Source organism: Quercus suber, unplaced genomic scaffold (genome assembly GCF_002906115.3).
Source record: "Quercus suber isolate HL8 unplaced genomic scaffold, Cork oak 2.0 scaffold_360, whole genome shotgun sequence".
Lineage (NCBI taxonomy): Eukaryota > Viridiplantae > Streptophyta > Magnoliopsida > Fagales > Fagaceae > Quercus > Quercus suber.
Window position 1 is genome coordinate 542,955 of NW_027069812.1, and position 22,350 is coordinate 565,304.

Genomic DNA, 22,350 nt, shown 5'->3' on the forward strand with positions numbered 1-22,350 from the left:
TGTTTGGGTCTCAAATTGTCACTCCATTTTAAAGCTACTGATCATCGCGTTGGTAAGTTATTGCCTCACCAATTAGCTAATACATAAGACTCTTTAAAATTTTGGGGGGCCATGGCTCCCTTGTCAAAGACCCTGCACCATTGGCTTGAAGAGATCTAGACATCCTTATTAGCGGGGAAAAAAAATCAAGAGTAATTCTTAGTTGCTAATCAATTTTGATTGAGAAAGCATAATTTGTTTGGAACTATGCCTCATAAAGCAAATATCTCTAGTTCGAATTTACTCTCCTCTCTTTACTTGGAGTCAAGCTTACTTATATAAAGGTTGTCTATAATCTAGTCTAATGTACAAAACTCTCACTTTAAATATAACATTTCACCCCAATGTGATAAAGTTTTGTGCCTCAATGGTTTGGCACTTTTGAAAATAAATAGTGAGCTCATGTCATAACACCTAGGTAACTCTAATGTTTCGTCGATAATGTTTTCTATAAACTGAATCATTTTTCAAAAAGTGTTTTCTATAAAATTATTTCATTTTTTTTTATGTTTGGTAGTAATCTTAAATGAGTTGAAAAACAATTTTCTAACTTCTCTTATTTAGCTTGTTGTGAGATAGAGTTGTTTTTCAAAAAAAATTAGTGGAAAACAATCTCTAAAAATAAGTATACATTTGGGAAGTAATAAAAATTATAAATTATTTTACTATTCAGCTTATTTTTGCTACTATTCATGAATCCTACTGCACTTTTTAGTACTATTTGCGGGCCTCACTATACTATTTTAACTAATTTTTTATTTTTATTTACAGTACTTTCAATAATAAGTTTTTAGTTTTAGCAAAATAAGCGGTATCCAAACAGACCCTAAGTCATATTTTTTATATTGACCAATATTAGCTTTTCTTTGACTTATTTTTCCAAAGCTATCAAACACTAAAAAACATAAAAAATTATTTTTACACAAATAATTACTTCACTATTTATTTTCACGTATTTTTAATAATCTATATATAAAATAATACCATATCTCAAATCTCTGAGAGAGGTATTTTATGAAAACCATGTAGGGTTTTTGTGAATTTTTTCTATCAAAAAAAGGTTTTGAGAAACCACATGGAAGTGCTTCGAGAAATTAAAATGTTAAGAAGGCCCACGAAAACAATAAAACTAAAGTGAAACCAAACACAAAAACAACGGCTCATGGCGGTGGAGATGTTTCAGATTTTATATAATAGTACATCTTTTACTGTTTAGGACACTCGAGAAGTCAAGCTTGCTTTTCCTCTGTCAAGAAAAGTAGTCTAAAGAGTAAGTCCAAAGGTGGTTGGACTTTAAAATATAAAGGAGAATAAAAAGGCAACTTGTGTGGAAAATCTCCTGGGAATTTTAAGTCGGTAAAACATGAGCCTCGCATTGGAACTTTTCATGGTAGCCAAGGAAATAGTGAGGATGAAATGAACAGAAAAATAATAAATGAATAAAAATGCAGTGAGGTCATTTTCCTCTTTGATGCTAGGATATGTCCTCGCTGTTTCGACGTGCTTTCTGGATTTGATTGTCGTGTCATATATAGCTAAAAGTCTTCGATTTTGCCAAAAAGAAAAAAAAAAAAAAGTACATTTGTCTAATCTATCAAAGATTACGCAATCAGTCAATCGCAAAGGTGTGTACTATATGAGTACAGGCAATGGGTCTGTAAATTAAGGCATCACAAGCTCTACAAAGTGAGGTTAGCGCAAGATTGATAGGAAGCGGATGCAAAAATGAGCAAAGGAAAAAAAAATTGTGGGTGAAAGTGATTAAGGGTATAGATATACTGTTTATTTCGTTAAAATTGAAAAATTATTGTTAAAAGTATTATAAATAAAAGTAAAAATTAGTTAAAATAATATAATGAAACATATAAATAGTGCTAAAAAGTACAATAGAACTATAAATAGTAATAAAAATAAACTAAATAGTAAAATAATTTTTATTTTTAACTCTAACCCATACGTACGCTAACTTAAAAGAGGAAAAGAAACAAATAGTTATGAAAATCTTGGGGATTCTAGCATTTCACTCCTATTTTTTAAAATATTTGGCAATATACCATTGTTTTTCCAAACTATTTAGGTTCGTGCTCTTGTTTTGAAATTCAATTTTTTCAAAATTGAGTTTTAATGAAAAACTCGATTGGTTTAAAATCGAGTTATGCCTGATCAAACTAAAAAAAAAATTGCATAGAACTCTAGTTTCATTTAAAACGTCACTATAGGTCTTCCTGAACACAGTTATAGGTTTGGAGCGATCAAACTTTTAAAAAAAAAAAAAAAAAAAAAAAAAAAATTCATTGAACTCGAGCTCCATTTAAAACGCCATTATAAGTCTTCCTGAACACAACTATAGATATGAAACTCGAGTTCCATGCAAGTTTGTTTGTTTATTTTTTTATTTTATGTATATATAAATTAAGTTTGATCGCCTCATACTCGATTTTCTACCAATCGAGTTTTTTGATTGAAACGTGATTTTAATGAAATTGAGTTTTGAAACAATGGCACGAACCTAAATAGTTTCAAAACAAAAACATAATGCCAAATATTTTAATCTCCTAAAAATCTTAGCTAGTTAATAATGGCAATGGGCTTGGCAGGCACCGATTTATTAAGCGGTTCAATCAAGCAGTCAACAAGAACGGAAAAATATTTTGGGTGTGAGCAAATTACTCCAACAATAAGCTTTGGACATACGCAAATTATTTCCTCGAAAACAACATATTCGAGTCGCATCCTTGTGCATCGACTAGAAGTGGACAACGATATCCAGTGAGAAAACAAACTGATTAGGTATTAATTCTTTAAGTTATTACCTATTTTACACAGTAGGAAGTGTGCTAAGAGATGGATCAAAAAATAATGATGTGACAAATAAGAAAAGATAAATCTGAACATAATGTAAATTCGTTCTACTTTGACCGCTTGTTATTACTTATTATTAAATAAGCCATCAGCAATTGATTTCATTTCAAGCAGTAATCAAAAACATAAAGAGTCAACCAGCATCAAGTCCACACAATTAGGTAATAAGTATCAAAAGTTTTGGAGTGAGATCCATGCCTTAAATCACACAAACAAAGATGCGTAAGTCTTATATACTTTTTGATAACTATCTTATTTTAATTTTCTTGAAACCATGCTTGGCTAAAATCTCCAAGAACAGACCACAATTACAAAACTATAACACAAGTTTTCCATTAAGCATTCCACGAGGAAGCAAGAAGGCGGCCATAACAACCCATGGTCCTGAATTTCAAACATTCTTCTTCACTGTGGCTGACTTTATAATGTCAATGAACTCTGGCTGTAAAATGATTGTCGACAGGAGAGTTAGTCAACCAAAGCTAGGGACAAGAAACCAAATAAGTCAAAATAATGACTTCAAAGAGAAATAAACACCTTAAGTGAAGCTCCACCAACCAAAAATCCATCCACATCTGGCTGTGCTGCCAGTTCTTTGCAGTTTGCTCCATTTACAGAACCTAGAGTAGATATACTTTTAGTAAGAATGTAGCACATCTGTGTTAGATATGTAAAACATCTTCCTAAGCTACAGTGGCAGTGGAACCAAATATTCACTCTAATGAATGGAATAGCTATCTTTATGACTGGTAGACCACTAAAACCAAGGAAAACATCCACATCATAAATGAGTTGAACATGGTTTTGGTGCCAACTCTTAAATTGAACTAAACAAGCCAGCCAGGGTTGGTTGTTGGTCTGATATCTGATTAGATATATAAAGATATACAAACTGGAATAGTTTTTTTTTTTTGACAGATTATACAAACTGGAATAGTTCTCGAGCAGGCAAACCAATCCCAATTCTAGAACTAATAGTAATAGTATAAAGAATTATAGATGGAAAAGGAATTATGCAAGAAGATACAGGATGCAGCTGACATCTTGTGCTGCCATATACCCACTTTTTAGTCTTCAAGATCTTTAAAACTGGGTTTAACTTGCTAAAACTTGGCCTCTTTAGACATTTAGTTCAGCCCAATGGAGTATATTTTATGTGAACCAATTGATTTACCCACAAAAATATTACTGTGCAATTACAAGAACAGGGAAAAAAAAAAAATATATATATATATATATACAAGAAATAAACTAATATTCTGACAAAAAACATAGAAGACAACCGACAACATGTAACTAGATCGCATACACATATAATTAGGGCAGATCAACCCAACCCGGGCCTGAGAAAAAACGTCCTTACCTTAGTCTAAACCAATTGGGAATGGTTGGCTCTGAGAAAGAGTATGGTCAGCAGTGGGTTTCAAGTGAGGAAACCCAATCAGATTGAGTTGACCAGACCCCTTTGAAAGTTTATTTTACCCATATATTTTATGTGCCTTTTCTGACTGGGACTTCAGATTTCTCACCTCACACTATTTGACATGTAACGCACGCCCCATCCCATCCTCTCTCCTTACATCATTGAACCTGCTCCCCTCCATCCAGATCAGACCTGACTCCTGAGAGCCAAACCAATGAAGCCTCAACATCCAATCCCTGACCATGACACGCACCCGGTATTCCAAGTCTCCACTACTGTCAGATCGAAGCTTGGCCAGTCCATGATTGACAACAGTAGCACAGATCTGCCTAAACATGAAGCATCATCTCTGTGCAGACAATCCTGCAGCTTGACTGATAATTGGGGAATTTCCTAGCCTAAATGAGTCACAAGTGGCAGGTTGATACCAATCCCAAACCAACTATCTCTACATAAAATTATTCCTCAAGGTAGGCAAGTTGGAAGCACAGACATGGACATGGGTACAGGTATGGCATGGTGACACAAGCAATTTCTGAAAAATTATAACATAACACAGGCGGTACGACACCGATACAACATGGGTACGGCACCCTTAAAGAAGTGTCCATGCTTCCTAGTAGGCAACTGGTATGTCATTGAAGAGTTTGAGAGAATAATGGGATGGAGAGCATCACTAATTTGAAAGTTTCCCATGGTGATCTAGTTCTTTTCGAGAAAAAAGACAAGAATCTGTGGTGAGAGAGAAAAAAATCTTTCCACATCGAAATATAAGTAGGAAAAATAATATGCAAATTCCTGGAACACTCCGTAAAAATGTGGAGAAGAACTAAAACAGAATGGTCCACCTACAAATAAAGTCATCTTGCTATATATACACACACACACTCACAGATGTACATGCCTCTCAATAGATATATTTTCTCTTAACCATAGCCAGTCCATGGTAGCCCATCGCCATTAGTAACTTCAAGCTGGTTTATTTACATATACTAAGTATAAAAGCAAAAGAATTTTAAAAAGTGGTTGCATATGAATACTAATGCAGGGGAAAAATACCTCCATAGATAATTCTGGTTGATGCAGCAACTTCAGCACCAGCATTGTCATGAAGCCATTTCCTCAATTCAAAGTGAACCTGGCAGAATTACCCATGAAATGTTGTGAAAAAAGAATTTTTTTCTGAAACAACCTGATGCAACATCATCTTTGTGAATACATATAAATGACCTCCATTTACTACAATCTGTTGCTGAAATTTATGTGCACAGAAAAATAATGGATAGGAGAACCTGCAAAGCTCAAAACGTATAGATATGGCAACTCTCTCATGCAACTTGAGGACGGGAACACAATGTTCCAAACACAGCTAACACAAAGATATAGCTGCAGGTAACAAACATGTGTGCACCCTAATACCCTATGTCTGCAGATGAATTACAAACAATCTGTGTTTTGCTTTGATACATGTAGCAGAAAGATAGACAGTAGTCTATATAGTTGAGTAGTAAGAATATATATCTGTGAAAAAAGGCATTAATGTATCATACATAAAGAGGTCAAACTGTCAGAAAAGCACAGCTCATGTTACTATAGTGGCTCCACTGATCGTTGTATGGTATTCCCCAAGACTCTTTTAAATATAAACTTTGGAGATATTCACAGTCTTCCTTTCTTTATTCTAATACTTTATCAAAAGAAAGAGATTCCTTTCTTCTTGTTTTGCTAGATTATACAAATAGAGAATCTTTTAAAGAGCCCATCTTTAGTTTCATGCATCACTTGCCCCCAAGCACTAAGATATGCTAAGAAGAGGATTGGGCACATGAATTGAGCAACTTATTTGGAATAAGAGTCCTATCTACCCTAGATAGATATACTACCAGAGTAAATCATTCCAGTTAAACTTCAAATTAAAGAAGAGATAGATTAAAACATTCTCAGAGCCATACTTCCTGAGCCTGAGCAGGGGTTGCAACCTTCCCAGTTCCAATTGCCCAAACTGGCTCATAGGCCAAAACAATATGAGCCCAATTTGATACTTTATCTGCAAGAGAATAGTAAAGGGATCATTCATCCATAAAACCAAGGTATAGATTATTGAAGGAGAAAGGAGCAGAATATGCAAAAGCTAAAGCTTGTTAACCAATGTGTACGAGTAAAATAAAAAGATCCTAGACCAAAAATTGTTGTGTAAACTTCTCTATGCATTTACAAACAACCATCTTTTAATCCAAATTACATTTGGAAGAAACTTCCATAGGCACCATTCTAAAAAGACAGTGTCTCTTAAACCAAAATAGATAAGAGAGTTTAAAGTAACAGACAAAAAAAGAAGCAACTTTTCTTTTCCTTTATTAGTACAGCTAGGAGGTACCTGCAATTGCTTTTGTTTGAGCAGCAACAACAGCCACAGTAGATCCTGATTCTCTCTGCTCAAGAGTCTCTCCAACACAAGCAATCACTTTTAAGCCTTGAGATAGTGCATATGCAACTTTATCTCCAACAAACTACAAAGAGAAGCAAAGAAAGGAGAGATTATGACGACTGCAAAACAAACAGTACATCAATTTATAACACAAGCACCACCACAGGAGCAAAAATTGTTTAGGCAAACTACCATATAATAAACATACGAAAAGATACCAATGCAACATTGCTTACCTCATTTGTCTCATTTAATAGAGCCCTTCGTTCAGAATGACCAAGGATGACCCAGGGAACACCCAAATTGACAAGCATCTCAGCACTATAGAAAGAGACATCAGCTTCACATTATTTACATAAAAACAATCATTACACCAAACCTGAACGGCTGATAGTAAAAACTGAAAATGAGGGGAAAACCCAAACATAGACTAAAAAATAATTAAAAATCAACCTGGTTTCCATTTATGACATGAAAATAGAAAAGGAAGTTTCAATTGCATATAAACCACCACAGGGGGAAATACGTTAGATTATTTTAGGAACAACACCGAATGATCTTGAAAGTGGTGAAAAAATCCACTTATTCCAAGCACTGACAAAGCCAGAAGTATCCTTTGTTTCAAAGAGAGGAGGACAGGTTATTACTTATCCTTGGATAATATTAACAAACTAATCAAACCAATAAAAAAATTATTTATTCTTGGATAACTGCATAAAAATAAAAAAAAAAACCTCTAACATTCAAGAATTAATTACTGAACTGTGGGAACTAGGAACTAAGGCTGTGTTTGGTTCAACGGAAAATATTTTCTTACTGTAAAATATTTTCAGGTGAAAAAAATATTTTTCGGAAAAGAAATTATTTTCAAGTGTTAAATTGCGTTCCTAAAAATGCTCTTGAAAATATTTTTCATTGTTTGGTTGCATTCCAGAAAATACTATGGAAAATATATTTTCTACTACTATCTCACATTTTCTCATCTCCCAAGCACATATATAATAAAAAAATAAAAAAAGGAAAATTTTAGATTAAGAAAAAATCACGATTAGGACTGGCTATGGTGGCAGCCGGTGATTGTGGTTGGCTACCGGAGACGGAGGACATTAGTGGGGGCTGGTGGTTGGGTGGCAGACATTGGGGGTTGGCGGTGGAGGTTTGGTTGATAAATTTCAGGTGAGGCGGAAAATGGGTTTACAGAAAATGAAAGCGTAAACCAATTTTCACTATAAATTCCTTTATTATACAGTCAACTGGAAAACAATCTGGTTGACCAACATTTTCTACCGACCCAAACACCTGTAAATGTGAAAAATATTTTCAGGAAATCAATTTACATTGTACCAAACACAACCTAAAGTTCAATAGGGAGTATCCATTAGATAGCCCACTCAATAACACAAACATCAATAATGGTTAATGACTTTACTCTAACATTTGCCACACAGAGTAACTTTAAACTGCAAACGTTATAGTAACTAGCAAACCATGGCTGATCCTTTGGCAAATCATTCTATCTAAAAACTGAATGCCAAGCACTACAGTGATAAGTGAAATCTGAGCATACCTAATCTCTCCGGTAAAAGCCCCACCTTTGCGGACCCAGGAGTTTTGTGCAGCAACTTGGAAATCAGACCGTAATAAGCTCTTTACAAAAGGAAGAAACACAAATGGAGGGCTTACAACAACCTCTGCAAGAAACAAAACATCTGAGCCATATTGAAAACAAGAATCTGATGGGTATCAAAGAAGCTCAAACAAAACATACCCACTACATCTTCAGAAGGAACTTCAGCTTCGTTCAATGTGGTAACAATCTTCTTCACCTCCTCAATTGTCCCATTCTGCAACACAATCAAGGCCACAAAATTCTCAACCCTTTATTCTTTAAAACCTTCGCACAATTCAGTACAGAGGTTGCCAATGAGTTCTAGCTCAAATGGCATCTCATATCTCCTCTCCTTGTGTGAACAAGATGGAGGGTGAGAACATATGTTTCAAGAACCACTAGGTGAATGTGTAATTAGCAATTAAAAAAAAAAAAAATTCAGCACTAGGGTTACCTAGCCTCTTTTACTACATCCAGAACCCGAGCAAAGAACAAGAATTCTTATCCAGGGTTTTTGTCAAAAAGGCTATTATGTTAATGACTTACTTTCAAATACTATCTATGGCTTCAAAACTATGTAAGAACCTATGGTATTTATAAAATCATGTTTGCAAAGCGTGATTTCATATATTAACATGATTAAAAATCATGTTTTTGAACTCATAATGTTACCTGAATTCTTATTTTTAAAACACAATTTCATGTAAAATCGACCGCCACATTTAAAAGAAATCATGCTTTTGAACTCGCAAGTTTAGTTGAAATCATATGTTCAAAACACAGTGTCAAGTAAAATCAACCACCACATAGAACTGAAATCATGTTTATTGAACTCACAATTTAGCTTAAATCATATTTCCAAAACACTATTTCATGTAAAATAGACTGCCACATATAACTGAAATCAAGTTTTTGAACTCGTAACATTAACTGAAAACATACTTTCTAAACCCGATGTCATGTAAAATCAACTGCCACATATAAACTGAAATCATGTTTTTGAACTAATAACATTAACTGAGATCAAAACACAAAGTTATGTAAAATCGAACCCAACACATTACAGAAATCAAGTTTTTTTTTTTAAGTTTAGCTAAAATCATATAATTTCAAACTAACTGCAACCATGTTTCTGAACTCACAACATCTTTATCTGAAATCAATATTTTCAAAACCACGACTTCATGTACAACCGACAACCTTATATAACTGAAATCATGTTTCTGAAATGACAAAGTTTAGTTGAAATCATATTTTCAAAACACGAGGTCAAGTAAAATCGACCGCCACAAATACATAACTAAAAAGAGTAATGTTTTTCATTGAAAAAGAATAACAATATAGAATAATAATAATAAAAAGGATTATAATATATAGGATGATCATGAAGAAGAAGAAGAAAAAGGATCAGAGAGACATACGCATTTCCAGTTGCCGCCGACGAAGAATTTCCTGCACATTTTTTTTTTTTTTCCCCACGAATCCTTTGCTTTGATTTTGCAATTAAGAGCTACACTTTTAAATCGGGGGTTTGTGACTGTGACTAGTGATTTTCAATTGTCGGGGAGAGAGAGAGAGAGAGAGAGAGAGAGGGTTTTATAGTTTTTAGTTTAGGAAACTTTTATTAAGAAATTGAAAATAGTAATGCTGTTTAAAAATTTAATCGTTTTTTTCGTTTTTTTCATAAATTATTTTTTTAAAATAATTTATTAACATATACTTTAAGAGTGTATATTAATAAAATCCATTAGTTTAGGATACTCGTCCAAAGTTTTAAAAGTGTCTGAAAAGGGCTTTTTAAGTTTTTAACACACAATAAAAAATGTTTAAAACATTGTTTAATTTCTAAAGTTTGGATAAATTTCGTTTTTTTGTACTTAAAATTTAAATAGTTCATTGTTCATCCTTGAATTTTTTTTTTTTTTTTTTTGAGTACATAATTTTGTATGTACAAATACATATTGCAATGGCCAATGCATTTTGGAGTTGAGATTAAATTTTGTAATGATTCAATACAAAACTCATAATCCTTCCAATAAAATACTACCAAGTCAATTTTTTTATTTTTTTATTTTAATAAGGAATTGACACACAGAGTTACAAAACCCATTAAAAACAAATTCATTGTTTAATTCTCAAATTATATATTAAAAAAAGTAATAGGTGAAAGAAAAACAAGTAGAGATGTTATATGGGGTTGGGAAAAATAATACATATTTTATTATTAATTATTCTTGTGGTTAGATTATTTGGAAGAATAACCTTTAAAAATCGTGTTTTCACGATTTTAAACATTGAAATCTCAAATTTTACATTGAAATCATATTTTAGAAACACGTGTTTTCAAAATAAAATTTCCAAAATAATTTTTCTGCTAAATAAAATAATATATTTGTTTCCAAAAAATCTCATGATCCTTAAACCCATCCTTCAAAATAAAATAATATAAATGTTTCCAAAAGATTCCATGCTCCTAAAACCCAACCTACAAATGACAGAATGAAGAGAGCAACAGGGTTTCTGTGTGTTTACAATTGGAGGAACAAAGTAACAAGTTCTTGAGTGCTTCATACATGTCTATAATACACATACGTGGGTTCCAGTTAGCTCAATTGGTAAAATCTCTAATGGTTGAATAAAAAATTTGAAGTTTAATTCATTCTTATACTAAAAACTTATTGATGTCTTACTCTGATAATAAGAGCATCATTAGGAGTGAATGTCATAAGTTGAAACTCTCAAAAAAAAAAAAAATACACACATACATACACACAAAAAAACTTAAAAAGGTTTACTTGTGATTTGGTCTGTTAATTTCTTTCATTCTTTAATTAAAATATATATATATATATATAAAAGAAAAAGAAGAGATTGACAAATAAATGACATCTTTGTTTCCAATGAGACTATCAGGCACACACAGTCCTTGCGTTAATTCTTACTATAAATGAATGCTTGAATAAGTACCATATTAAAATAGGGTAGGTTATCAAAATATTAAAATAAGGTAAAAACTTAAATACCATACCTTAAGTACAGACTATACAGTATATTAAGGATTCATTTGGTAACGTTGTTCTACTAACATTATTTAAGTATTGTGAAAATACATATCAATGAAAAAGTGTTATAGAAATGCATGTTGTGTTGTTTAAAAAACCTTGCCAAACAGCCCCTAAGTTTTCCAAATAAGTGAAGCTTGCACCGGAAGCCCTCCATTCTATTTGCTTTCCACTGTGGTAAGCACCAACAATGATGGATCATTGAATATGATTTATGCTTGTAATATGTAAGAATATATGGCAAGAACACATGCCACATATTTTTGCCCATAAAATCAACCACATATCAATAAAACAATGACATTCTAGGGACAGATGAGCAAAACTTAAACCTTATATCAAAGTGATTGCTGATCTGTATAAAACATAGATTTATGCCTTAAATTGCTCTCGACTTCTTTGTAAAAGCATGGCATGTACTTTATGTTAATAAAATTGACAAAGAAAATGGTTGGAACACACATGCCACAGCAGCGAGCATTAACGTTTCACATCACATCTTGATTCATATTCCAAAAATAGAAAGCCTTTTAAACATTTGATCTTGAGTTCTTGCAACAATGAAACTCGTTTGAACAGGGATCCATCCTAAAGTTACATGTTAATTATAAGGAGAAAGAAAACAAAACAAAAGGGAATATCAAAAAGTTAAAACATCCTACAAGCTAGAACAAGAAATGCCAAATGGCTATTCAATTGAGCTTGGCTGTCGAATGAAAATTTCATCAAAACCAACCCAAAAAACTAAAAGAAAAGAAAAGAGAATTAGAAAAAGACTTCTATTGGTCAGTATAGGATGGCATTCTTAATGATACAATGGGAAGGTTTGGAAATGCCTTTCAAAACGATTTCTGACCATTGTTTTAGGAGCTGAAGGCTGTGAATGCAGCTTCCCATTCTTGCACAGTAGTCTGTGGCACCTTTTTGTCACCAGTAAAAGGAGCCCAGGATCCTTTCGAGAAATCTGTGAGAACCCACTGGACCTTCTCAGGCACATTAGAGAAATCAAATTTCAAACCAAAAGTCTTTGCCTTCGTGGCAGACTTCTTTTGTTTCTGGCCCCCAGAGCCCTCCTTATACAGACAAGAAATTTGAAAACGCATGTTAGAAGGGAGATTGGACGAGTGAAAGGGAATAATTTCCGATACCTCCAAGAAAACTAAAATTTGCTGTTAACTCACCATCGTATCAGCATCAGAGTTCTCACTTGGTTTCCTTGTTTTACGTTTGGTTCCTGTTTCCAAAAAGTAAAGAACCTCCTTCTTCGACCGGAATCGGCTTCCTGAAACTGAATGAAAATAATACTGCACAATACAGAGACAATTTAGGCCTTCTTTGGAAGTCCACCATCAAACGGAATATTTATGTCATCTTCTGTACCTATAGCATTTGATAACATTTTATGAGATAGAACAATTGCAGGATTTTGGGGCCATCACAGCAACTGAAAATTGAAACGGGAATGTTTATTAATGTTCTTTACCAACATTTGCAGAAAATGATTCATTTTAGATGCCAAACAAAACAAAAGGAACTCACTTCAGATTCAACGCCCCCTTTTTGTATATTGCAGATTCGACCTAACTACAGCATAATTATTTCACATCCATATGGATATCAGAATCTAGTCTTTTACATCCATAAGACAAGATCTGATCATGAAAATAATACCTAGAGTTTATGCAATTTCCTATTAAATACCTCAGAACAGCCCCCTACTTAGTTCATGGTACCTCCATTGTAGTATTGTACCATATTCCATCTTAGGTGGTGTACCATCTTCCTGCTTCATAATCCATATCGCAGTTAAGAGTGATCATATCATCATACAAATTTAGTTAGTTTTTTCGACTTCATTTTTTAATAATCAATACAAGCATTACTGCAATTTTTTTTTTTTTAATGAATCAGAGATTTTATTAATAATGAAACAAAGAAAAAAAACTATAAAAAGATTGAGAGGTCACACCACTGGCAAAACTACCGGGCCAAGTTCCCCTATAGACTAAAATTTTAACAATTACACAAAGTCATCCTATCAAATATCAATTAACCACAGATGTAAATCAACTATCCACCAGCTGAGAACTTGAACAGGAGAAGATTAGTCCAACAAACAGCCAGCAGCTTGCCAAAATCACTCCACTAATACATTCCTGATCCTTGCAAGGCAAAAAACCAAGGAGCTTCTATTAAACAACAGCAGCCCTAGGTAGAAGCAAAACAAGAGCAGCAACTATCTGCAACATCCCCAATTAGTACCTGCGTCTTTATGCAGGAAGGCTGCTATGTTTGTTTGCAGATAGATGCAGTCGGCAGACATCAAGTAAGCAGCCTGTATACAACTCAGCAACTAAGCAGAGACAGTAATGCACTGCAGCATCTTCAGATCAGTGAGCGTCAGATATCAAAATAGAGTTTTTTAAGCCTTAATGGTAGCGGAGGATCCTGTTTAGAGTGGAATTGGGGAATTTTACTTTGAATTCAAGTTGACCACTAACATCTTTCTTGATCTCTGTCAGGATCTGTTCTTCAGTCAAGACCGGGCCATTTTGGATGATAGCATTCCTCTGGCACCAGAGGATTACCGCAATTTCCAAAAGAAAAACAATGTGCTTCTGAGGAATTATAATATACTACCAAAGCATGAATAGAAAGAAGAAAGAAAGAATAATTGAACAGTTACTAGGGTGGCCAGTAACCTGACTCGTCTCTAAGAAGTAAGATTGTCCATCTAAAAACTTCATTATTGTCCTTCTTTTTCAATGATCTCATAAGGTATATTGCCGTTAAAACTATAAGGCTCTATCCAGCTTTTGGTAAGTCTCCTAATTGTTATCACTTTTTTTTTTTTTTTTTTTTTTAGTCTCCCAATTGTTATTACTTTCTTCCAAAAGGTGAGAACAATCCCAACATCAAGCTCGCATAAACATCAAGGAAATATTCTCAATATATCTGCAGATAATTAACTCTACTTGCGTGTCATTTTCCATGTCTTATCTTTAACATAGCCAAACTCCATGGTTGGACAAATTGAACAGGACAAGAGGATGCTTGGCGTAAGTCATACAAAACCCAACTCAATAACCATGTACCCTTGAATGCTCCAATTTACAGGCACAAAAGGTACCAACGTATAAATCAGTAAAGGAGTTGCAAGGAAAAGTAAAAGACCCCAAAGAAACACAAATCAAAGTCGAGAAGTAATAAATTATTACCAACAGCTTAACAGAGGATAACAAATACAACAACCAGGTGAAATGCTAGTCTATTTTGAGATTCTAAGAAAGATTCCTATCGGGACAACAACAAAGCCATGGTCTCAAATGGGGTCAGCTGTGAATCCTCAACATACTAATCTACCGTTTGGTGTAATCAGGGTCAACCATAAATCTCGTATTTGTTAGTTAATTCATGAAACATTATCATTCAACAGCTCGACCATAAATCACTCTTGTTGAGTTTTCCCAGCAACCACACATTCAAATATTGAATTTATTGTTAAAAAATAAAAGTAACAAGCTAACAATGAATAATATGAGAAATGAAATTTACCCTATCTACGGTTCCAGCAGTGACGCCGGAGCTCCGAACTCTGTCTTCGACTGACCAACCAGCCGGCAACCAATCCGGAGCCGGCGCTGGCGCCCGACGCGGCGGAGTTTCGGCCTGAGACGCGGCGTTCTCTGGAGCCGAAGCCGGCGCAACCGGCGCCGCATCCCCGTTAGACTTTTCTGCTGCCAAGCAAGCTGGCGCGGCGTCGTCGGAAGATCGGCGCAGTTGTGGTGGCGGCTCAGCCGTCGTACCGTCTTGAGGTACGGCAATGAAGGTGCCGGATTTGAGAAGAGGATCGGGTGGTAACTCGGGAGCTAGGGTTTCTTCGGGTCTTTTCGGGTCTTGTTGGATCGAGTTCGGATCATGACCCGACGTCTCGGCGGTAGACATGTTTGAGAAAGAGAGAGATAAGTTTCGGCTTTCGCGTGCTTTGCTTAGGCGGAAAATGAAATCAGGAAATGGTTTGAATTTCCCGAGTTTGTTGACTTTTAACTGTTATTGATTTAAATGACTTCCCTTGTCTAGAGTCTACACTGTTCTTTCTTTGGAAAAACTAAATGCTTCGTTTCGCTTGGATGAGAGCGTTTTGCAGAAATAATAAAAGCCAATAGCTCTTCTTGGGAGATTTTTTTTGTTTTTTGGTTTTTTTAGAATGTAAAAAAATGGTGGAACAAGGATTCACTATACTGTGTACATTTTGGTGAAAGAAGGCTTCCACTTTTTTTTTTCTTTTTTAATGGGATTCCACTTGTTAATAAATGTTAAGGTAGCTTTTAGTAATACCAGAATACGTTTTAGATTTTAGTTTCTACCAGAATACGTTTTGCTTGGAAAAAATGTTTTTGTATGGTGCTGAATTTATTAATAGTTATTATAGAGGCCTTGGCCCTGGAGCCCATTATTTGGGTATATAATAGACCTAAGGACCAAGTCAAGAGTTAAAGGCATTTAAGAGGAGGGTAAACGTTGTCAAAAGGTCTCATGTTGGCAAACGGAGAGGTCAGTTTAGATCATAATGGCCAAGGGGGTTGTGCCGAGGATAAGAGCCCCTTTGGCTAACTGAGGCCGAGGTCCATAAAGATGGTTTGCTATCCGAAGGAACGTCACAGAAACATTTAGTTGATACGAATAAGCACTATGGGAGCTCAAGATAGAGAAGAGCTCTAAAATATCTAAGGAGAAAGCTACTACCTCTGTATTAAATGCACTGTAACTAACTCCCTGACCGCATTAATGTGGAGGTGATACTTGAACAGTGGATTTCAACCTTACAGCTACTATATGAAGACTTATGGGAGGTGCTGGTGGGATAAGTATCAATACCAACCATCTGGTATGCACGTGGAAGATAGGGATGAAAAGGAAAAGGAGTATAAAAGAAGGGAGAAGCAATAAGACTAGGGGATCAGAAAATCAAGGAAGAAACATTATAGTAATTTAGAACCAAACTTGTAACCATATTTAAGAGCACTATATAAGAATTAGTCTCCTCGGACATTGCCGAGGACATTTATTCTTCAGTCTACACTTGTCTATCTTCATTCTTTCATCACCAACCTACTTAACCTGTTGTCCAATTAACTAAAACCCAGTTTTCTAACCCATTTATCTACAAATTCATTATTTTGGACTTTTTGGACTTAGGTCCATTCACATTTTGGACTAGGAATTCAAATTTGGTCCTTACAATTGGCGCCATCTATGGGGATTACTAGTGTTATTGTGAATCTAGTGTAGAACAATGGTAGGTTTAGGTTCACACTAGGCAGAGTCTGTGGCGTCTCAGCGTCAAGATCACTTTTGTGATCTTGAATGACAAAGAGACCGGGAATGAAGTGTACATACTACCCATACCAGTAAGAGCCGAGCTCGGGGTAAGAGCCACATCTCTCATGAGGAGAATGCTAGAAACATGCAAAAGGAGATCGATCACCTTAAGAGAAGCTTGGGCCATGAACGGCAAAAGCGAGCTCCANGACAAAGCTCTATTACATAATAAACATGGAAAAGATCATATAGCTCAGAGAACCAGAGATTCTGGGTTCTTACAGGCCTAATACGCCTCGGGATCCCACGACAGTATGCCCGGGATCCCACGACAGTACGCCCCAGGGTACTAAGAGGAATTGCATTTTTCATCTTGAGGAGCTTTATATGACTTGCGCACAACTTGGTTCGTAATCAGCCCCATTTAGCTGCGGTGAACCAAGCCCAGTCCACCAAAATAACAAGTATTTGGGCCCGGGATCCTTATCTCTACTTGGGCCCTTGTGCTAAGAAAAAAAAAGCACTCTCACAACAGGAAAGCCTATTACCAGTATACGTCAACTCATGGATCAGATTGACAATTATAAAAGGGTTGAGGAAAACTAGCAGCAAGATAAGGAAAAGGACAAGGTTATCCCTCAAGAGATGAGGGATTTCAGTTCGGATTGATACAACAATAACAGACTCCGGAGAGATTTTGTTGAACAATCTGGGCCTGCAACTCCTCAAGTGGTAAACACTGTGTTCCGAGAACCGGTGCACCAAGTTTTAGAGAAGATCAAGAACGAGCTATATTTCAAATGGTCGCACAAGATGAGTGGAGATCCTTTGAGGCGCAACCAAAGCCTTCATTACCAGTACCACCAAAAGCGGGGACATACCACCGAGGACTGCCGAACATTGTGGAACCATCTAGAGCAACTGGTCAAGGAGGGGAGGTTGTAATAATTTTTGTATCGACCTAACGAGCAAAGAGACTAGTCAAGGTCAGGGGCTTAGGGGAATGCTCCTTCAAGGCCCCCGTTAGGTACAATCAATGTCATTTTTGTTGCACCTAGGAGAACTAGTTCTCATCCTTCTAAGGTGATGTTTGTAGTTAGATCACCAGTCGAGGACTCCAACTCCAAGCCGAAGAGAGCTAGACTGGAAATTTGACATTCATTGAGTTTCTCGGACGAAGATAGGATTGAAACTATCTAACCACATGATGACGCTTTGGTGGTCACCCTTAGAATAGGTAGGTATGATGTGAAGAGAGTAATGGTGGACCAGGACAGTTATGCAGAGATCATGTACCCTGACTTATACAGAAGGTTGAACTTAAAGCCTGAAGATTTGACTGCCTATGATTCACTCTTGCTAAGTTTTGATGAGAAGGTTGTTATCCTACAAGGCCAGATCAGGTTGCCCGTACAGGCAGGGTCAGAGGTAGTGGAAGTGGACTTCATAGTGGTGGATGCATACTCCCCCTACACAGCCATTGTATCCAGGCTTTGGCTTCATACCCTATGTGCTGTTTCTTCAACTCTACATTAGAAGGTGAGGTATCTGTTAGGAGGCTAGATTGAGGAATTGGTAGGGGACCAATTCATGGCTAGGCAGTGCCTTGTGTCTGCAATTTTGCACTAGCCAGTAGCTGAGTCCTCGACCTAGGTTAAAGAAGGCTTATAACAATCAAAGTCTCCGAAATTATTTGCAAAAGGGCCCGCCGAGGAGGCCAAATGTGAAGATTTAGAGAAATTTGTCATAGGTGATGATCCGGAAAAGTTCTTTCAAGTTAGAGCTCAGTTATCACCTCAGGAAAAAGATGAGCTGGTGGAATTTCTCAAGAGAAACATTGATGTTTTTGCTTGGAATGCTTACGAAGCTCTGGGGGTGGATCTGAGCTTCATCTGCCATCATTTGACTGTCAATCCATCTGTCACCCCCAGGAAGCAACTACCTTGGTGTTTATCTAAAGAACACTCTGATGCTGTTAAGGACGAGGTGATGAAATTTAAGCAGGCCGGGGCTATTAAAGAGGTTTTTTACCCTGAATGGCTGGTTAACACAGTAGTGGTAAAGAAGAAGATGAGGAAGTGACGCGTATGTGTAGATTTTACAGACTTGAACAAAGCCTGCCTAAAGGACCCTTTTCCTATGCCTCGTATTGACTAGCTGGTGGACGCAACTATGGGCCATCTTCAAATGAGTTTTTTGGATGTCTTTCAAGGGTACCATCAGATACCTTTAGCTTTGGACGACCAAGAGAGGACAGCTTTTGTCACTCCTATAGGAAACTATCATTACAAAGTGGTGCCCTTGGTTTGAAGAATGTAAGAGCTACCTACCAGAGGATGATGACCATTTGAACTACAGTTAGAAAAAAAACATTGAAATTTATATCGATGATATGGTGGTAAAGAGTAAATCAGAGTCTGAGCATGTTAATGACCTCGGGAATATTTTTGCTATCTTGAGGAAACATAAGCTACGACTTAATGCTTCTAAGTGTTCTTTTGGTGTCAGATCAGACAAGTTTTTAGGCTACATGGTCACACACTGCGGAATTGAGGTCAATCCCGACCAGATTAAGGCGATCAATAATCTGCAACCACCTCGGAATCCCAAAGAGGTCCAGAAGCTTATGGAGATGACTCCTGCTCTAAATCGGTTCATCTTTCGGTCAGCAGACAGGTGTAGGCCTTTCTTTTAATTATTGAATAAGTGGAAGGGGTTTGAATGGACCGAGGAGTGTGTCCTGGCTTTCCAGCAGTTGAAGGAGTATCTGTATTGACCATCCATCATGTCCAGACTCAAGATGGATGAGGTTTTGTTTGCCTACAACACAGTGGCCTCCCACGTGGTGAGTTTGGTGCTGATACGAGTTGATAGTGGTGTACAGAAACCGGTTTATTATGCGAGCAAGTCACTACATGAGGCCGAAGTTCGTTATTTACCACTAGAGAGGGCTATTCTGGTTGTGGTGCATGCTACGCGTAAGCTTCCCCATTATTTTCAATCACACATAGTTGTCGTCCTAACCTAACTCCCACTCAGATCTCTTCTACAAAGTGCTAATTACACAAGGAGAACAGTAAAGTGGGGCACGATTCTAGGGGCTTTTTATATTAAATACATGTCTCGCACCTCTATTAAAGGTTAAGTTCTTGCCGACCTGGTTGTTGAGTTTGCTAAATCCCCAGTAAAAGAAAGGGTAGAGGAGTAGAATATGGATGGAAAATCGGTTGGAGTGATCTCCGTACAAGAACCTTTATCCTAGAAGCTTTACGTTGATGGTGCAGCGAACCATAGGGGATCTGGAGTGGGGCTAGTCTTGATATCTCCAGAGAGGATTACAATTGAAAAATCTTTAAGATTGGACTTCTCGGCTACAAACAACAAGGCTGAATATGAAGTCTTGCTCGTGGGGATGATCATGGTTCAGAAAATGGGGGGAAAGGTAGTGGAGATATTCTCTGATTCAAGGCTGGTAGTGGGCCAAGTCCAAGGGGAGTTGGAAGCTAGAGATCCCAAAATGTAAGAATACTTGAACCAGGTTAGACATTTACAGTCTGGATTTAAGTCTTTTAATTTATCACAAGTCTCTAGAAGTAAAAATACACATGCGGACTCTCTGGCCACATTGGCAACCTCCTTGGCACAAAGCCTACCTCGAGTAATCCTCGTAAAGGACTTATGTAAACTCACTGTGGCAAGAGGAACTGTGGTTCATGTTCATCAAATAAGGGTGGGTCCTAGCTGGATGGACTTTATTGTATTGTTCCTCAAGGAAGACGTTTTTCCTGAGAATAAGTTCGAGGCCGACAAGGTGCGAAGGAAAGCTCCTCGGTTTTGGATGTCCAAGGACCAGAAACTGTATAAAAAGTCTTTTTTTGGCCCGTATCTGTTGTGCGTATACCCTGAAGTAGTTGAACTACTCCTAGAAGAATTACATGAAGGAATTTGTGGAAGCTACACGGGGGGCAGATCTTTGTCTCACAGGGCCCTCACACAAGGCTATTGGTGGCCAAATATGCAAAAAGAAGCATAAGACTATGTGAAGAAGTGTGACCAATGTCAAAAATTTGCATTAAACATTCCCCAACCTGAAGGGGTCCTTAATCCCTTGTCCAGTCCTTGGCCTTTCACTTAGTGGGGCTTGAATATTGTAAGGCTTTTCCTTAAGGCAGCAGGGAATAAGAAGTATTTGTTGGTCAGCACGGATTACTTCACCAAATGGGTCGAAACTGAACCATTGACAAATATCAGGGATGTGGATGCCAAAAATTTTGTTTGGAAGAATATTGTCACTCGATTTGGAATTCCTCATACCCTTATCTCGGACAGTAGACTTTAATTTGATAGTAAAACCTTTAGGAGGTACTACTGTGATCTGGGAATAAAGAATAGGTATTCCACTCCGGCCTATCCACAAAGAAATGGGCAGGCCGAGGCTGTCAACAAGGTCATAGTGAGTGAACTCAAAAAGAGACTAGACGACGCGAAGGGGAAATGGGTGGAAGAACTACCATATGTCCTTTGGACTTACCAGACTACACCTCATAGATCTATTGGGGAGACGCCTTTCTCAATGACCTATAGAGCCGAGGCTGTCATCCTTTTGGAAATTGGATTCTCCACACTGAGAACAAGTTCTTTCGCTCCTAGCGGCAACGATGGACTGTTGGAAAAGTGCCTAGATTTAATTGAAAAACGGAGAGAAAATGCCATGATCTAATTGGCCTACTATTAACACAAACTCAAACAAAGATATGATGCTAGCGTGAAGCTAAGGCCACTGGCACTTGGAGACTTGGTTCTAAGAAAAGTTATGGAAACGGCTAAGAACCCAACATGGGTAAAGTTAGGACCCAATTGGGGGGAGCCCTATCGTATCACATCAGTTGCCGAAATAGGTGCATATTATCATGAAGATCTAGAGGAAAAGGTTGTATCGCGCTCTTGGAATGTGTATAACCTTAAAAGATATTATTATTAATGGAGATTTTCTTCACCCTATTTGGGTTTGTTATATTGTGTGTCATGTGTTCTTGACATTTATCTAAATATCAAACAGAACCTTTGTCATACCTGGCTCTTCAGACCACATACCTTGGGAAAATTAATAACTTTTAATTATTGTTTTAAGTATTAAACAAAACCTTAGCTATGTCTGGTTCCTCGGACTACCTGCTTTGGGAAAATTAATACTCCCTGACATCTATCTAAGTATTAAACAGAACCTTGGTTATGTCTAGATCCTCAGACCACATGCCTTGGGAAAATTGATAACTTTAAATTATTGTTTTAAGTATTAAACAGAACCTTAACTATGTCTGGTTCCTCGAACCACCTGCTTTGGGAAAATTAATACTCCCTGACATTTATCTAAGTATCAAACAGAACATTGGTCATGTCTGACTCCTCAGACCACATGGCTTGGGAAAATTAATAACTTTTAATTATTGTTTTAAGTATTGAACAGAACCTTAGCTATGCCTGGTTCCTCGGACCACCTGTTTTGGGAAAATTAATATTTCCTGACATCTATCTAAGTATCAAACAGAGCCTTGATCATGTCTGACTCCTTGGGCCACATGCCTTGGAAAAATTGATAACTTTT

General features: G+C 36.6%; 2 protein-coding genes across 2 annotated transcripts; both read right to left on the bottom strand.

Annotated features, from left to right (window-relative positions):
* Positions 1 to 3,058: 3,058 nt before the first annotated feature.
* Positions 3,059 to 9,934, bottom strand: LOC111987235 (triosephosphate isomerase, cytosolic). The gene is made up of 9 exons (XM_024018933.2): positions 9,783 to 9,934; positions 8,521 to 8,596; positions 8,320 to 8,443; positions 6,989 to 7,073; positions 6,702 to 6,834; positions 6,277 to 6,371; positions 5,384 to 5,462; positions 3,439 to 3,521; positions 3,059 to 3,343 (listed from the first exon to the last, which is right to left on the bottom strand). Exons 1-9 carry the CDS (start codon positions 9,819 to 9,821, stop codon positions 3,293 to 3,295), a joined length of 765 nt encoding a protein of 254 aa, XP_023874701.1. The 5' UTR covers positions 9,822 to 9,934; the 3' UTR covers positions 3,059 to 3,292.
* A 1,965-nt stretch (positions 9,935 to 11,899) lies between these two features.
* LOC111987236 (methyl-CpG-binding domain-containing protein 5) lies at positions 11,900 to 15,668 on the bottom strand. The gene is made up of 3 exons (XM_024018935.2): positions 14,979 to 15,668; positions 12,605 to 12,727; positions 11,900 to 12,496 (listed from the first exon to the last, which is right to left on the bottom strand). The coding sequence occupies exons 1-3, from the start codon at positions 15,366 to 15,368 to the stop codon at positions 12,287 to 12,289; spliced, it is 723 nt and encodes a 240-aa protein (XP_023874703.2). The 5' UTR covers positions 15,369 to 15,668; the 3' UTR covers positions 11,900 to 12,286.
* Positions 15,669 to 22,350: the final 6,682 nt, after the last annotated feature.

What these genes read in the sequence shown, in the direction of transcription:
- LOC111987236 (XM_024018935.2), bottom strand. Translation starts at nt 15,368, where the DNA reads ATGTCTACCGCCGAGACGTCGGGTCATGATCCGAACTCGATCCAACAA. An exon ending in CTGCTGGAACCGTAGATAGG is followed by an intron (nt 12,728 to 14,978) that starts GTAAATTTCATT and finishes TGTATTGTGCAG; the next exon opens with TATTATTTTCATTCAGTTTC. An exon ending in ACTCTGATGCTGATACGATG is followed by an intron (nt 12,497 to 12,604) that starts GTGAGTTAACAG and finishes TGTCTGTATAAG; the next exon opens with GAGGGCTCTGGGGGCCAGAA.
- LOC111987235 (XM_024018933.2), bottom strand. Translation starts at nt 9,821, where the DNA reads ATGTGCAGGAAATTCTTCGTCGGCGGCAACTGGAAATGC. An exon ending in TCCTTCTGAAGATGTAGTGG is followed by an intron (nt 8,444 to 8,520) that starts GTATGTTTTGTT and finishes TGTTTCTTGCAG; the next exon opens with AGGTTGTTGTAAGCCCTCCA. An exon ending in CCCCTGCTCAGGCTCAGGAA is followed by an intron (nt 5,463 to 6,276) that starts GTATGGCTCTGA and finishes TAATTCTGCCAG; the next exon opens with GTTCACTTTGAATTGAGGAA.